This window comes from Athene noctua, chromosome 22 (genome assembly GCF_965140245.1).
Source record: "Athene noctua chromosome 22, bAthNoc1.hap1.1, whole genome shotgun sequence".
NCBI lineage: Eukaryota > Metazoa > Chordata > Aves > Strigiformes > Strigidae > Athene > Athene noctua.
Window position 1 is genome coordinate 1,364,773 of NC_134058.1, and position 17,869 is coordinate 1,382,641.

A 17,869-nucleotide genomic window follows, 5' to 3' on the forward strand; every position below is an offset into this window, starting at 1 on the left:
CCAACATCATTTAAAACCAACCTTCTAAAATGGTGCTAGAGCGGTATTTGTAGCCCGAGAAGCAATCTTAAAAAGGATTTCTGCTGCTTTTTAAATACTGTGTGTAATCGGGGATGCAAAATAACGCAGGGCAATACGGCATTAGCAAAGTCACCACTTCTGTCCCCAGGCCAGGCAGGACTCGGTCGAGCGTTACGAACAGTTTGCACAGAAGACAAATGAATGTGATTATCCCATTCAACACGCTTACCTCCCATCCAAAGTTTGTTTCCTTTAATGTGCTCCTTTGTACTGTCATATAGGGTCCAAATCTTTCCCCAACTTCAATCTTCTTTTTGGCCCAAATCCCTAGCCCTGCCCCTGGAATCGAAGATTCTCTGAGTTCAAAATCTGGTGGGATTGGAATGTCATCAGGAATGTAGACGGGAGCTTCATAAGGTGAGCCCTCCTTGGGAGTGAAGTCCTCACTGGTGGGAAAGGGTGATGGAGGTCCGACAGGAATGGGGGACATAATACTGTCCTCTGTTTCCTCCTCTGCACTTTCGCCAGCAAGGAGATCAGGGTCGGTCTCGTACATATTATTTACAATCTCGCTGTCACCTAAAAGGGGAAACAGCAGAACAAAACACACTGAAATACTCACGTGAACATTAGTTAATCTCTTCTTGGGACAAAGGTTCACAAAGCCTAGTTTGCATGCTTTAAGGATAGAAGTAGTGGCAGAAAAAAAGATAATCGACCCTTGCGGAACTCGGGTAGAACTGAGGTAAGAACAGGCTTACTGGCTGCCCAGCATCAGCGCTACAGGAGGATGAGGAGGGAGGCAACCGCAGGCCCGTCACGTCTGACTGGATCAGGGTTACGGCAGCGGTTGTCTTTCAGTAATGGAAAGAGGGAAAAAAACACGGAAGAGGTGTTCGAGGTTCCCTGTAACCATTTATTGTTTTAACTGGCTCAGTGTATTTTGGAGAGGAAATAAGAGAGGAATTAAGGTAAAATCCGACTGAAGTTTGGCAAGGACTGTTTGCCTAGCTTTTGGGTTCCTCGGGTTCAATGTGTCACACAGCGGAAGCCGTGGCGGATGTGACCTTCCAGGTACATCTCAGCAATTCACCTTTTCAGGCCGGTTTGTAACACTGCTGTACGGCTAACGTGTCCTACATGCTTAAGCCGGGAGCATTTTAAGCTACACTCGCAACCACAGTACAGGTATTGTTCACTGAACTCCACAGGACGGGGAGCTGGTTTGCAACAGTGCTACAACAGTCGAAGAAAGCTAAGGAAAAGCTGTACGCTCTCTTCTGTTCCACAAAACATTTCATAAACTAGATCAACCCAAGCAGTATTATAACATCATTCTTTAAAAGGAAACCTAAGCACTTAAAAAACACAGGCCTAAAATGCTTACTTAATTTCATACTACTCAGGATGTAAGAATTTCAGAGCCAAGTCACTATTTCTTTTTTCCTTTTTTAAAGCAATGATTTGTGTGGTCTTTCCACAAAAGCATCAGCAGAACTGCAGCTGTTTTTCCGATGCCTCGATTTCTTCGGTTGTATAAGGCAGTAGGAAAAAAAAAAAAAAAAAAAACAACAAAAAAACAACCAACCACCAAAAAAACCCAAACACGTAAGAATGTGGGTTAATGGGGTGTATACGGAATAAAGGCAAAATTTTAAATTGGAGGGGTTGACATTATAGCCAGAATTGATAACTGCATCTGGTCAGAAATACCACGTCAAATCTTTCACCCTTAGCATCTTCAGTGCAGTTACAGCACCGTTCAGCCCAGTGCCTACAGACCCCTGGGAATGCAATTCATCTGGGGATAGGAAGGGAGCGTCTGTGCGTGTGTATGGGGAAAACAAACACACGCACCCCCCAAAGTAAATACCCTTAACCCTGCAAGGATTTTTAAGCTTCATTTTCCAGAAACAAATGATCACACTTCAGAGAATTACGAGTCAATTCTATTACTAAACCTGTAACAACATGCATCCATTTCCTGGTTTGATATTGGCTTGTACAAGCAAAAAATATTCTTTAAACATCCCTTCTTCTTCCATCACTTGCCAAAAACAAATAATCCGAGACGTGTTTACCAGAATGCAGTGAAAGAAAACTAAATAAGAAAGAAGTCTGTGAGCACAGGACTTGACTAAGAAGTTTTCAGAAAAACACTTTTAACCAGAAAATGATGGTCTGCTGTGTCCAAAATGCCTCATTCAGACACGCATGTCAGCGATTTCAGGGCAGAATTCTGCTCGCTGGGTGCAGTTCTGATAAGAAACTGCCACATTTTCTCCAAATTCATTTACGGATCAATCAGAGAGGCCAATCTGCCAAGGTAGCCTTGCTGCAAGGACTCGCAGGGCTTCCTCCAGCTACTCCCTGCCAAACAGCTTTCCCAGACCTGTCGTCCTAACAGAGGCTCGGCCACATTTCCCTATCAGGAGCCCGGACAATGCAGCTGGAGCTGCACGGTGGCTCTTCCCTCCCTGTCACAGGGCCAGTAAACACGGGGAATCATAGCCAAGAGGATGTCAGACCTCAGACCTCGGCAACACGTTTCACTTTTTTATTTTCAGAACTAAAGACTCCGATCATTTCAAAATTAGTTGTCCCCTTTCCTCCTTTGCTTTCCCGAGCAGACAAAATTTTGATATTTAAGTATTGTGATTGTAGAATTAGTATGATTTTTTTAAAATTTATTATTATTTTTTACAAAATTCCCCAAAGACGGAAAACTCTGGGGTTTGTCTGACTTTCCCTTGGACCTGTATACAGTGAAATTCCCACAGTCAGGCCACGTGCTGATGCACTTGTGTTTGGAACACGCTTATTCTTACGAAACGCAGTTATTATTGTGATACTGGTGCTGAAAGCTCCTCTTCAGTCTGACTACCCAGCCCTGCTCAGAAGAGAGCTCCACCTTCAAGGGATTTACAAAGAGAGAGAAGGGGAAATGCTTTACAGCATCTCACAGAGGAGACACAGAGCCATGGAGAGGATAAGCAGGTTGCTAACAGGGCTGGGAAATGAACCCCGGGCTCTGGCCAATCACCCCCCTGAGGAAACGTTCCCCTCCTCACCCCACGGTAGGATGGAATGGAAAGAGGCTTCAGTCTGCAAGACAGTTCCTGTCTGGAAAAGCACCTTCACCAGAACTTCCAATCTCACACACAAACCTACATTAACTAGGAATGGAGGAGATTTATTTTTCTTTTCCCCGATAAGCAGACAAACCCCAGAGCAAGGTCATTTGTGGAAGCATGGCCAGCGTTTGCCACCCAAACACGGGCCGCCAGTCCCTGCTACCCAGGCTTCGCTTACATCAGAAGTGTTTCCAATCAGCCTCTCCCCAGCTTGCTGGAAAGTCAAGAACTCGAGTTCTTTTTTAAGACTCCAAAAATATGCTACACAATAGTACATTATTTCCATTTAGGAAATCTTGACAGCTTTGGGTTTTTTAAGGTTTGATGTTACGGGTTTATAACTGTAGTGATCATTCTGAAACATTCTTTGGGCAGCCGAAAGAAGCGATTCAAGGGTGAACAGAAAAAATCTGCGAGCTGCTGTCTCAAATGAAAACAAACCCAAACCCCACATCACTAGTTTCTCTTACCCACTGCAGCATCTGCATTCTGAACTATAAAACCTCGATGACTGATTTACTGAGCCAGGCTGGCTGCTGCACCAGAGCTCCTACACAGCTCTGCAGAGATGTATGGCAAACAAACCAACAGATTTGCAAATAGATACGTCGCTGATAGATTTTTTTTTTTTTTTTTTTAAGGACAGGAAAGAGGATTTGTGCTAATTCCTCCTGCATTACTTAGACCACAGGACTCCTGAATTATTTCCATCTTCAAGATCAAGAGGTGGTACATCGCTTATCTTCCAGGCTGAAAAAAAAACCAAATCAAAAAAACCCAAAAAACCCCCAAACCAAACACAACCCTACTTTAAGATTTTCCAGCAAGGGCCAAGAAGCCTTGGCACACCGCTCCACTGTTACACTGCACTACTACACTCTCCCCAGCAGTGACTACTGGTAAGGGAAAAGGGCTTGTACAACCCCCGCACACACACAAAGCTCACAGTTCGACACCAAGTGCTAATGGGGGAATTATAAACCCCTTTGTCTCCTCTCTCCCCGGCAAGCCGTCTGCCTCCTTTTTACCTTTGCATTCAACATCGCTCCCTTTTCAATTTTTGAGGATGTCACCTCTTAACCTCTTGAATGAGCTACATAGGACAGAATATCTTTCCCTGAAACGTGTGTTTTCAACCCTTTAAAGGCTCCTGACTGAACCATCTGTGGTTTTTCAACACTTTTTAAAAACTGTCTACAATTAGAACTGGCCAGAGGATTCTAGGATCATCCCAGTGAGCGCTAAATCCAGACAGAAATTTTCCAGAGGAACTCTGCGGAAGAGTTAAACTTTGGGATGCGCTTACCTCTTCAGACGGTTAGTGCTAAACAGGGCCTTTTGCAGGGTTTACCATCTTTAGCTTACAACGTATATTTTAACATCACACGCTGAACCTAACCGGAGAGTTACTGAGGCATCATAAACCATTTCAGCACAGAGTTACCAGAACTGGGCTCTTGTATCTCCTACACCTGAAACACGATACACATCTACATTTAGTTCCAGCTTCCTTGAAATTTCCCTCTGACTAAAAACCAGCATTTTCACTCTAATGGTTTGAGATTAAGAAAAAAGTAAATTTCAAACATCTTCCCTGAAAGTTACTAGGAAACAGAAAAGTAATTACTAGGTATCTTCAAAGTTTTTGCCACATTAATTGGCGTGCTCATTAGCATGTTAGAATACTCTGTTTGAATTAAATGTGATGAACTGATATTCATATGCATCATATTAAACTGAAGCAGAATTGATGTTACTTCCATATATAGGAGGTTTAGCTGGCAAGAAAACTAGTTTTAACAGAAAGTTGGGTAGAATGTTAAAGTAATATCCCAAAATACCAGTCACTAAGAAAATCATGATTCATTGTGTAAAGCAAAAATGATTCACATTAAATCACATTTAAAGGTAGTTGTAACCACGCCATAACAACTCCATAGTTATTAATCACATATTAATCCTGAATTAACAAAAATACAAGTATTCCCATCAGCTAGTGCATCAGCTTTGGGGCATACAATTTCAGCCATCAATTGAAACCCAGCGTAGATTATTATTTCCTTCCAATTCTGTAGTTCACAGAGCAAAAGGGGATGTTTGTTAGTAAACAAAACAAAACAAAACTAAACTAAAGATACCCTATCTGCTGGAAGGAGAAGCTTCCCAAGGAACTGCAAACAGCGCTTACTCACGCACCGAAGGATTATTCTAACAGGGAAATCTCAGAGCAGAACTTCTGTCAGGGGCATATGGAAATGCAGAATCAGATTTAATAGAGGGGATGGTGCAAAAGAAGTGGAAAGCAACCAAGATGGATGAATAAATTGACCTGGAAAAAGGCAAGCTTTGAGCAGGTGACCAGCACTGATCAAAAAAAAAAAAAAAATCAGCTGAGCTTTCCAGTTCTGATTCTGGAAATTCTACCTGATAGGAAGAAAACTGGTATAGAGATGGTCTAATCCATGAATTTAACGTTAAGTAATTTTCACCGATCAAAACATTATGCATAGACTAAACAACAGCTCCTGATCAAAACGTGAACGCTAATTCTCAAACATTCCCACCAGACAAGTGGTGATGATCTGGAAGCATCTTTCAGTGGGCCCCAGCCTTTCACAACATGAACTCTTACCATGAAGAGTCAACAGAGCTGTGGTAGGTGAAGAAAGATTGAGGGTGAATGAGCTGAGAACCTGGCCTTTTGCCTCTCCCACCCGAACAGAAACATCTAGTATTTGAGGGCCGTTCTCTGGATGTGGCCTGTCTCACCCTCTAGAGGCGTGAAGGCATCCCTGCTGACCAGGTCCTACAGGAACACACTTCCGATGATGCCAAAATTCAGTATGAACGTGAAATGAGCTTGAAAAGCAAGTTTACACCACCAGTTCTGAACATGCTAAAGAAAAAAAAAAAATTAAAAAGGAAAAAAAAAAAAAAAAGCAAGTCCCAGGGAGCCTGAAATGCCGAAGAGGTAGGAGGCTGAAGAGTGAAAATGGTAGACTCAGAGGGCAATAATGTTTGGGGATTTTTCCAAGAGGAGTCAATTGCTAAGCTACAACATTCATATGTAACAAAAATGGAGCTTTTTTTTTTTTTTTTTTTTTTATCCAAAAAGGAAAAACAGGGGGGAGGGAAACAGATGAAGGGGAAAAGAAAAACACATTTGTCATACAATACAAGTAGTTGAAGTATTTTGGGAACAGATTTGCCATCTCTCAATTAAACATGAGGCAGCATGACTGTGCTTTCATTGCACAGTAGTTTCCACTATGATAACAAGTCCAACAACCGCCTCATTGTGGACCACGCAGAAATGAGAGGGACTCCCACAGTGCATATTAATGACTGACCTCTGATGTCATCAGGGGGGAAACAGCACCCAACAAAAATTACAGTTTTCCCTGCAGCATGGAAGACGGTTCTCGCTGCCAAAGAGAAACCATCAGGGAAGAATAGCTGGAAAAGCAGGGCTCCACATAAGGAATATATATACTACATCTCTTCTATAGCCGCAGAATACACCTTCTGTGTGAAAAGCACATCTCCTCCTCTTTTTTTTTTTTTTTTTTTTTATGCCTAATAAAGATTTTCCTGAGTTCATGCCTAAGAAACCTGGTGGCAGACTTTGCCGAAGAAGAGGATTTTGATTCCTTTGCCAACATTTTTTTGCTCCAGCTTTTGAGAAATACAGAGAACTGCCTGCTCCCGCTTACAAACGCTTCCTCTGCTAAAAAGTGCAACCCTCCTTACTCAAACACGTCGCCAGAAACAAGCTTTCATAAGATGATATGCTCCATAATCCTGAAAATACTTGTGGCTGCTGTAAATGTTTTCTCTCCTAGTATTAGCAAGTCAAATTATTTTCTACTCTATGATTAGCCTCTTTTGCACTTAAGAAACAGGAATTCCAACTGAGTTGAAAAGCAAAACTAGGTTTATTGGAGCACGACCTGTGAAAATTTTCAAATGATACAAGTAAAGTATGAAGACGCCTCGCTACCGAACACTGTTCATTGAATTTCTTCAACGGGACAATCAGGCCAGTTCTAATTAAATTTTAACTTATTCTCAAATTGAACCCACATCGGACTGACCTCACATTTCAAGAGAAACCACGAAACACAGGTAAATCTTTCCCTTCTGCCTTTTCAGTTGCTAAAATCAGTTATCAGGGACTGGCAGGAGCCATGAAACAACAATGAAACAGAGCATTTTCAGGTCACGATAGCTCTGTCGCAAGAGATACCGCATGGCATCCACACGAGCAGAATCACCAAACACACACGTGTATGCACGTTGGGTTTGTCACTACAATCAAATTTTAAGAACAACAGCTTTTACATAGTATTTATTAACAGTCAGGGCTGTCAGAGAAGATCAGAGCCATTCCTGTACCTGCTGCTCCTTCTGGGCATTGCCAAGTGCTCCAGACATACCACAACTGGCTGAAAAAAAAAAAAAGAAAAAAAAGGAAAAAAAAAAAAGAAGCAGAGAACATCTTGTTTAGGAACGATCTTCAGTTCTACTGAGTTTCATCCCGAGAGCTGGACGTGGGCCGTGGCCGTTCGCTGATAACAACCACGCTGGCCTACATCTACCCCGCTCCCAACAGCAAGTATTTCAATGCTCTGGAATGTCTGGTTACGTGAAAAGCGGCACAGAAATACAACTTGACCTTATTGTTATCGTCGTGAAACTAAAATTAGCCCTTCAAAGCTCACTAGCAAAATTACTCAATAAAAAGACCCATTGAAAGGTTGTTTCCACAGATAATCAGATATGGGCATAGGCTTAAAATCTGTGTGACATCAACAAGGTTCCTGCAACAGCGAGAGGGATGCTTTAGCACTGGTGAGCGACCTCATGAATAATCTGTTTAGCAGCTGTAATGAAATAAGAAGAAAGGCTGATGGTAAAGGAAATGGTGGTAGAAGAAACAACACGGTACATTTCAGGTGGGGTTTTTGTAGGTTTCCTGTTTGGTTTTTATTATGATGATTATTAAATAAAACTCTGCTAAGGAAATATCTACTTATCTGAAGTGACTAAGCATCTTCTACACTCACAGACGGTGCAAGGAGCATCCTCCAACCTCTTCACAGAACACACCGCGAACAAACCAACGCCGGGCAACCCACGTCTGACCACTCACCACAATCTGCCTTGGATTTCACTGACCTTGGAATAAATAGAAAACTGGGCCCGATCCTACATTCCTTCTGTACTCGGAGCTCCCATCGCGAGCAATGGGAGTATCAGGAGCAAAGAGGAGAGCGGGCTGAGCCCTCGTCACGCTCCATGGCACTGGGCTCTTGGCTGACACAGGGTGACTTCCCAAACTCACTTCTGGCAGACCGCTCCAGAATGGGATGTTCACAGAAAACACCTCATTTGGACTCGTGCATGAAATAACAACAGGCTGAAGTCCACAATGCTGCCAGGTCAGAGGATCCTCTTGTCAAATTGGTCTGTATTAATACAGTGTACATGTGGAAAAAACAGGTATTTTTATTTTCTAAACAACAAGGAGAAGAATTACAGGCACCCACTGAACCTCTGCTTCATCTCTGAATCTAACCTGGAATCTCGGGCTAAAGAGAAGAAATCGAGCAAAAGAGTAGAAAATACAAATATGCACACGGAATTGTGACTTTATACCTAAGGCTGAAACAACATAGCGACAGATTGACAGACTCTCTTTCCTTAGGGATTAACGGTTGTTGAAAGGTTTTTTTACTTAATTATTCAAACTTTGCAACTCAGTCCTAGCTGTAAGTTTAGAAATGCACGCAGGTGTTAAAACCGTAGTGCTGAGTGCTGTCTAGAACTTTCTGTTCTATTTTTATATATATATATATATATATATATATATAAGGCTATTATAATATAAAACATATCCATCAGAAAAATACCCGTTAGGCCAGGACTTCCCTGGGTTTCATTTCCATTTTTCTGACTCTAGAGGAAGAGAAGTGGGAGACTTCAAAGCTCTTTTCCAACCTGAAGAGGGATGTCACCACCACCTTTACAGCTCCATGGAACGTCCCAAGGTTCCTGCACTGTGTGGATTTTCCTTTAGAAACATTCCCCAGGGAAGAAAACAAAACAATCAAACCAAAAAAAAATTCCAGATATAGCGCTACGTTAGAAAGAAGGCATGGAATATGTCACACCTCCGGAAAACAAGACTGCCTACATTTTTAACTCTGGGGTGACAGGATCCTGTCTATATTTGCTGTACGCTCAGTACGTTTCATCAGCAAAAATAAAGTCATTTTTATGAGCGATCTGTAGACCAGCAGAGCTGGAACGAATCATCAACATTACAGCTTCGTTCAGCCAAGAGTGCAAATACTTATATTAAGCAAGTATGTGCTTAACTACTGCCAACAGCTGGCAGGGTTCATTACCTCTGAATATTGTGCTGCCCATCTATAATTTATTTCAGGTAAATTATCACAAGTACCTATCCTACACCCTGCTGTACTCCGTTCGGAATTCTGCATGAGCCTTGCTGCCTGCTCTCGCCCGGCCCTGGACAGGGCGGAAAGCTGACAGCCAGGCGCAGACTAAAACTTAGAAGACGTATCTATAAATCACAAAGGACACTGGAAAACACCAAGCAGCACCCACCCAAACAGTGACTTCAGAACAGTGAAAGATCTTAGTGATCAGATTGCCACCTGATGGCCACAGCTGAAATACAATAGAAAATCAGAAACCTAGTCCGGACTTGGGCTGAATCGGTCTGGCCTTGGTTACAAAGCCCGACTTCCACAAAGGTCAAGGATTTTGCAGCACCAGGAGCTGGCATCTTGTCTCCCACGGGCTCTTGTTCTTTAGGATGCAGCTCTTTGTAATCGGCAGCATCAAAATAATAAAGTCAAGGCGTCCAACACAATCCTCAGTGAGATTCCATTATTCAGGTCATCTAGGAATGGTTTCCCAGTCACTCTACTGGTCAAGGTAACCAGCTGTTGGCAAGGCAGACCACCTACAAAAGCACACTGCCCTCAACACACGGAGCCTTCAGACCAAGGACAGGAACAGCTGGTATTAGTAACACTTCAGAGAGTTTGCATACGTAAGCCAGAGACCTAAAATTCAGCGCAAGACCATCTCTGGACCCTAGTCTAAAACATTTGGGTTGCCTTCTGCCAGAAAGGACGCAAATCAGTGCCCGAATTATGGTGACAAGAATTCTTCCTCTCTCGTTAAGGATGGGGGTGAAGCATTAAGTGCTTCACGGCCGTACAAAACTGGCTTTTCCTCCATCCACAGACAACATTCATTTAATTGTAATAGCCGTAAAGAAAGGACAGTAAAGATTTTTGAATTGGTCACACAATTCTTCCATTCACTGCAAACACCTTTCTCCCCCATCTAAGCTATACTGGTGAGGATCTGCAGCATTTGCTGGGGGATGCTGGTCAGACAGCAGCACCTTCACCACCCAGAACAGAAAGTGCCCCGGAGCACCCAGTGGGGGCCAGTGCTCCGCGGGGCTCTCAGACCATGAGATGCTCTCAAAGGTCTCCCATGCAGGAGGAAAAGTAAATTCTGCTTCAAATGAGCAGTCAGAAATGTCTTTTCTCCTCTTTCACTCATTCATGAAAACCCTTCATCCTCCCAAGTTTTACAGTTGAAAAAAAGACCTGGGCAATAAATGTACAGGGAGGGAAGTGGTCACAAATGGGAAGTGGTTTTGCCAACATGCCTCTGTGCCAGAGCAGTGCCACGTGATCTGTTTTGACCTTTGAGAAATTATACTGCTAAAACAATCCTCTGTTTAATTTTTTTTAGTTAATGGGCACTTGCTATAATGTTCTGTGATTTTCCCTGGGTTTTTTCCTCCATAGATGTTGAACATATCTATAAATAACCAGCTTGAAATAATATTTTTCATTCCTTTGGTTATCTCTGATTCTCCCCTCCCCACAAAAGAAATCTTGGGCCTTGAATAACAGATGACACTAACGACACTAATGGGTAAAGCACAAGAGATGTGCTGCTCAGCCTGTTTCCTCTGGAGAACACAGCCGCAGGTTTTCACAGGCTCCCTGACGCTATTCGCTGAAAGCACCCAAACCCTGACAACTCCAGGGAACCAGGGATAATCCCAGTGGTTCTAGGTGAAGACCTGGGTGACTCACACTCCCCGCTCAAGATGGAACGCTCTCACAGTTGCGACAGGCTAAGTCACAAGTTACGGGCTTTGTTCCAGCTGACAAACCAACCGGCTAAATCCCACCGAAGAGGTGTGCGTGTAAACCTCAGATGCAGATTCTGCTGACCTCAAACCGTCTGAATCCACAGTCAGATCTGAGCTGATACCATAATGAACCCTTCTCACCCAGCTCTCGCAGACATCCCAGCCCCAGCTCTCTTAGCTAGCGGTCCGTGTTTTCCCTTAAAACACTGCAATTGTGTTTTACTTACACGCTACAAAGCATAGTCTTTCAGGGATGCTCAAGAAGTAGGAAGATGCTGAATTTGTCAGAAGGATCCTGGAAACGAGTGGTCAGGTAACACAGTCCTGACAGACCCAGCTGCTCAACAATCTGTTTGCCAAGCTCCCTGTAGCTCCGTGACATCACTTTGTGGCAACTAACACCTGTCCGGATCAACTCATGCTAACTATGCCTCCCCGAAACACTCACACTTGCAGGGCTACTCATGGAAATTTTTATTTATACATGTCACTGAAATTAAATCCAAAGGAGACACAAGTTTTAACACATCTCCTGTGTAAAAAATCGGAGAAAAAAAGCAAGCTACGTGCACTTCTGTCACAACAGGAAACTTCCAGTTACTGCTGTATTTGAGTGTCCGAGTCTATCATTCGAATTACTCTGTCTTTGCAGTTGGTGTTTAAGGACTTAATAGATGAAACTTCCCTGAACCTCTGTCTAATACATTAAAAAACAATTTAGTCCTGAAGAATACTAAGAACTGCAGAGTTATTCAGAGAAGGAGGCAGTGAGGGATGAGGCAGGAGGAGGAGACAGGACAAATGAAAAGGAAAAGGACTTTGATAAAAACTAAACATTTGCAAACATAACACCTTTTCCATGTTTACTGTGTATATTCATTTTTCAAGTTTCACGTTTACGGTCTGTTTTGTCTTGACTGTAACTATACCTCTCCAAATAGATTCAAGTCCCTTTGTTAAAAAGAAACAGAAAAACACCTTCTATGAGAAGTGAGCTGTAAGAACAGATGATGACTGAGTACAGAGAGGAGAGTTTATCGGATGTATTTTTTCCTAAACGTTCTAAAAACCTGGAACTTGGCTGTAAGAAGAGCAGGTATTAAGGATTTAAAGTGCCTTTGGTTTTAAGTAAAAAAAAAATCAAGTGTTTTCTTTTATTACAGGATTCTGCTGGCAGAAATGAAGAATAAAGCTTGAAACAGTATTTCAATGTGTTCCCTAATACGCATTTTCCTCTAGTAAAACCAGCAGGGAAAGTGTCCAAATTACTCTCTACTAAATGCCAGTATTATATTTCCAGTAAAAGTCTAGTTCAACCAGGCATCAAAAATATTTCCACATAAGATCCTTTTAGAATCAAACTCTTCAGAGAATGTTATTGTCCATAACTACACCTCACCTGATCACTCTGTGTTCAGTATTTTGTTTTGTATTTGAATTCAAGATGACATTTCTACAAATTGTGCTACGTTTAAAAATTCAGTCAATGCCTATTTGGATGCAGTAGATAAAGTAGGCTCTTTTAAGAAAAAAAAAAAAAAAAAAAAAAAAAAGCTCTACTATCATCTTATTATTAAAGCCAGTGGAAAAAATATTAGCCTTTGGGATTTCTGTCTCTAAACTACTTACAGCATAATAGCTCCAATGAAGCGTCACGAGAAATGTACAGTGTATTACACATACAGTTGTAACAAACGTTGGTGAAGAATCTGCAGAAATAACACAACAGAAAGAAAATCTGGAAAGGAAGAGATGAAAGCCTAAATAAAATGCTCCACTTTGTAAAGAAAAATCATAATTGCTTTTCAGTGGTTTGCTTATTTTTGCTACAAAATACCTCCCCTTTAAAAATCTATAAAACTATAGAAATGGTCCAATTCTACAGAAATTTCTTTGCTGGAAATGCAGTAAAGTGGAACTTTAAAAATGACTGCAAGATAAATTCTCCACTAAGAGAAATGTTACCTATTTAGAATAAATAAATAAATGCGGTTAGACCAGCTCTCCAAAAAACTAACAAATGATGCTGGATATTTCTCTCAGTCCTGGATGTCAAACCATAGAACAAGAATAAAGCGTTTGTAAGTCCCCAAAAGGAGACCTTGCAATTGGAATTCACATCTTTGCCAAGTGAAAGCTTTTCGGCTGTTGTCACCGTCTCATTGTCATTCAACTCACTGTGGGTTCCCCAGGGTCCAGAACAGGAGTCCTGGCATTATTAACATAGCAGATTAATAGCAGTGGGAAAAGACATTTTCACAAACATGCTAAATATTAATATTAATCGATAACAATTTATAGTTGTAACGTGAGCCAGACAAACATACCCCAGGCATGGAGGAGAGGAGGGAGGGCAGAGCAAGGAAAGGGACAGTGTCAACAGACTATACAGAATAAAAGGGAATCAGTGAATCAATGCAGGACAGAGGACTGAGCCGTGAGGTGGGTGTCAAAAGCAGGGCTCTATTTTCAGAGGCACAGAGGCGCACATTTTAATGCCACAATATAAGTTGGATTTTCCATCCCTGGCCAAAAAAAAAAAAAATTCCAGCGAAGCTCACCAATTTTATATCGCATAATAAACAGCAGAGCTCTGCAAAAACAGTGAAAAATTGCTTCGTGCTATTTTTACTATCCTGAGTAATGCTGTACTCTGCAAACTGCATTTTCCTCAACACTCACAACACTACATAGACATTTTTTAATTCAGATACGCACACATTTACCAATTTCTAGATACGTGTTTCAAGCTATTTTCTACCACCTACCCTTCTATTTAAAAGCCAAAAAAAAAAAATAAAAATCTATAAGACTTGTTGCATTTTTCCTAATGGATTAACTCAGTCAAGTTTTTAAAATTCCGTCTTTGAAAGTCTTGGTCATTATCTCACATGCTTTTTAATTACGAGCGGCAGAAGTAGAAGGCGCAGTCCTGTTGCTAAAGAGGTTCCCAAATCAGCCACCCCGCAACGTCCGCATTGGTTAAACCAAATCAAACCATTTTAGCTCAGGAGCTCCCAGCAGAACATAAATCCCACTTGGTCACTGAGCTGAGTCCTCCCAGAGCTGTGTACGACTGATGGAGTTTTTATTTGTAAAATTCATGGACGTATTTTTGCAGCAGCCTCAAAATTCACTTTGACCCAAGGATGTATTTTCCAGACCTGAAAGTCAAGTGAAGATCTGTGCAAAAACTCCTCTTTGTACAGAAGAGGCTGCCCGAGTTCCGCCCCACACAGGACACACAAAGGCTTGTCAAACATTAAGCTGAAGCTTTTATCTCTGGAGATTTTATACAACTGCATTAACCGGCACGCAGCCGACAGCAAACCTCACCCGAAGGGAGGACAGAGGGGGGGACAGTGTCGCACCCCCGCTGTTGCTGAGCCCCCCCGGGCTGGTTCCACGCCGAGAGCCCCCGCGCCGTGTGCGGGGCCCCGATCCCGGGTCGGGACGGGGGGCTGGCGCGTCGCTCCCCGGGTTTGCTGGGGGCCGGCGGCCGACCCGACCACTGCTGCCCCCAACACACACGCTGCTGCCCCCCAGCTGACTCCTGGGCTGGGGGGGCACAGGCTTCCCTCACCTCTTACTGGGAAGCGCCCTGGCTCTGGCTGCTGCTCCTGAGCTCCTACTCATTACCCTCAACTTTTCTTCACTAGAAAGCGTGGTTTGGCCACAGTCCCGCATCACTGTCCCAAGCCCAAGATTAAGGTCAGACAGGCTCTGTGGGGAGGGATCTCTGGTTAGACTGGGAAGCTCCCTCCCGGAGAGGCGTTAACCACAGGGACGGGTTTCTCAGATTAGACGGGGCTGGGAGCAGAGGACTTGCTCAACAACCAACTGGAAATGGTTCCCCTACTTGCTACAGATTCGCTTCCGAAGCACGGGGAATGCTGGGGGGTTTTACAGCCAGCCCCTGACTGGCTCTGAGTTTTATTTCAGTGCTCCCACGCATCCTTAATCTGCCTCTAGAGCCACCAAGCCTAATGGTGGCCTTGAAATCACAAGTAATTGTGTTTTTCCTGTGTTCTGGGCACTGAGATAGCCTTGTGATCATATTATCGGTCCTTTTTTCACAACCATTGGCGGTAGGAATTACCAACTGATTTTTCTTAACACTAATTGCCCATACATTGATTATGGAGCTTTATGGAGGGGGAAAACATTGCAACAATCAAGCACCACGACAGCAACCGAGCTTCAAATTTGCATCTGATCTTCGTGGCTGAGAGGCATCTCCAACTAAATCCATTCACTCAACTTCCAACTCATGTTTAACCTGTCAGATTTCAAACATGCAAATAAGGAAATTTCAGCAAAGACTGACCTAGAGGTCTACCAAATACATCCCACCATTAGGCTAAAGAGTCAAGATACTGATATCGTGGGAACAAAACTGAATTCCTTTCCTGGGCCAAACACCTCTCCTCTGGCTAGCGGTGTTCCGATGGGTTACAGAAATGTTTAACCTCTATGAAAAATGAAATTTTAATGGGGCAAGCAATGACAGTAAGAAACACGATGGGTTTTTTAAATCCCATTCTCTGCAGAGATCTCTATTTCTCCTCAAAATGTTCCATATCCTAGTTTCAATAAATGTTTGCATTGTGATCACCTCGGCAGAGATTACTGTTTGGGGCATTTTTTTCCTGAGCGTTCAAGTGCTCTTTAAAGACAGGCTTTCCTCTCTATAAGAAAAACAAAAGTACCTGACAAAGAACTAAGCATATGCTTAATCCTAGTGCTTTTTTTTTTCCACTGAAGTCTATTTACAAGTCACTTCTGACTGAGAAAGTGCTCCTAGACTTTTTCTGCAAAATGTAGGACAGGAACGACAGCAAGTTCAACAAATGACGGCGGGACGCAACGCTACAGAGAATCCTTCCCTAACACTCGCGAACAAATAATGTTGAACAGGCAGCTTTCCTGAGCGTTTTGCAGATGGGTTACAGGACTTGCCCAAGGAGCTGTGAATAAATGTCAAGCAGCAGCGGATACAGCTGGAGGAATCTCACGACCTCCAGTGGAAATCCACCCGATGCCAGGGAACTCCGCAGTGCTTTGACCCATACAACCCACGATCACACCACAGCACTCATGGCTTAGCCTGACAGATCCATTAACATTGTTTTTAAGCTGATTTCATGAGATTCCATTTTAAATTAGAATCTGGGAAGATGTGGAAGCCCGAGGAAGATGTTTGTAGGGCACGAACCCAGATCCAGGCAGAGGTACGCTATCCTACTTCCCTCCGCTCCTTCCCTAAGCAATCCTGGGTGTTGCACCCACCACCTGGCCCTATTTAAAGCCACTACATTATTCTAAAAAGGATTATTTATACTAAAAACGCTCCTGGGACTACTGTATTTGTATTTCAGGGCTGCTGCATCCCCTATTTCCTCACTGCTTTAATATAGCCTGAGGCAGAGCGGGTGAAATGACTTGCGATGCCACTGTAATTTTTATCAAGGCTTGTTCCTGGTAAAAAGCCTCTTTGTTTCAAAGAAATGTGATTTGGCCTTTTTCCTCCTCTGCTCTATTCCTTGGTTAATATACCACTTCCACTTGCCCTGGGGCTAAGAAAGGTATTCCATGGAATTGGTCAAATCTCACTGTTTTTCTTCTAAATCACAACTGGCTTTTTTTCCTCGACCCTTGCTAAGCACTATCTAAGCTGACAGTCTGAACTTGAGATTTTATTTGTGCCTTAACTCTTCAACTCCTGGATTGTAACAGTCACATGGCCACGTTAAAGAGATGCATGTCAGGGCTGGTCAGTCTGCTATGGCAAAGGAGATTGCCGTGATTAAGAGCAAGGCAGGAAGGAGAAGCTCTGGATAATGTTATTTATTATCTGAATTCAGTCATCTCTGGGAGAGGTATATTCAGCCATGTATTCATTTGCTGTGAATTTGAAAATTAATATTTTCTGCGCAGCCGACAACTTTCAATCTCATTCCTGTAGTTTAAAAAAAAACATTTTTCAAGGATAATTGCGGAAGATTATCTTAGAATATAACATAAATGGAAACAACACATAGTGAAGCATACAAGAATTTCGATGTGGCATTGTAGAAGCTCCAGTTCCACACTGAAAACAATTCTCACAGCAATATGTATCACAACAGCTTGATGTAAATTAAAAACAGTATGGGTGCTTTTTTTAAAAAAATAAAAATCATTGTTCTCGTCAAAGAAAAAGTCCAGGCTAACAAAAACATACAAAAGAAAAAAAAAAAAAAAAGAAAAAAACAAGTGGTACAGATAGCTAATGGGCTCAAATACACTGGATAAGCAGACTTGGGCTGCCAGAGGCCTGTGATCCTAAGCAAAGAGAATAGGGCTCCCTCAAGTAAAAGAAAGGCATGATTAAAATTACAATTAAAAACAAAGAACCACAAGACAACAGAGAAAAGAAACCTGAGTCTTGACAGCTTCACCATTCTTTTGCTAGGCTGGTTCTTCTAAGGAGACCCACAGTAACGGCATTTGCTTTAGGAAA

General features: G+C 42.5%; 1 protein-coding gene across 1 annotated transcript in view; it reads right to left on the minus strand.

The window, feature by feature from the left end:
• The window catches only part of PRDM16 (PR/SET domain 16), a 341,589-nt gene that overhangs the window by 215,473 nt on the left and 108,247 nt on the right, over nt 1–17,869 (minus strand). Inside the window, exon 2 of the mRNA XM_074924608.1 lies at nt 251–600. Within this exon, the coding sequence (XP_074780709.1) occupies nt 251–600 (350 nt within the window). The remainder of the gene's footprint in view (nt 1–250; nt 601–17,869) is intronic.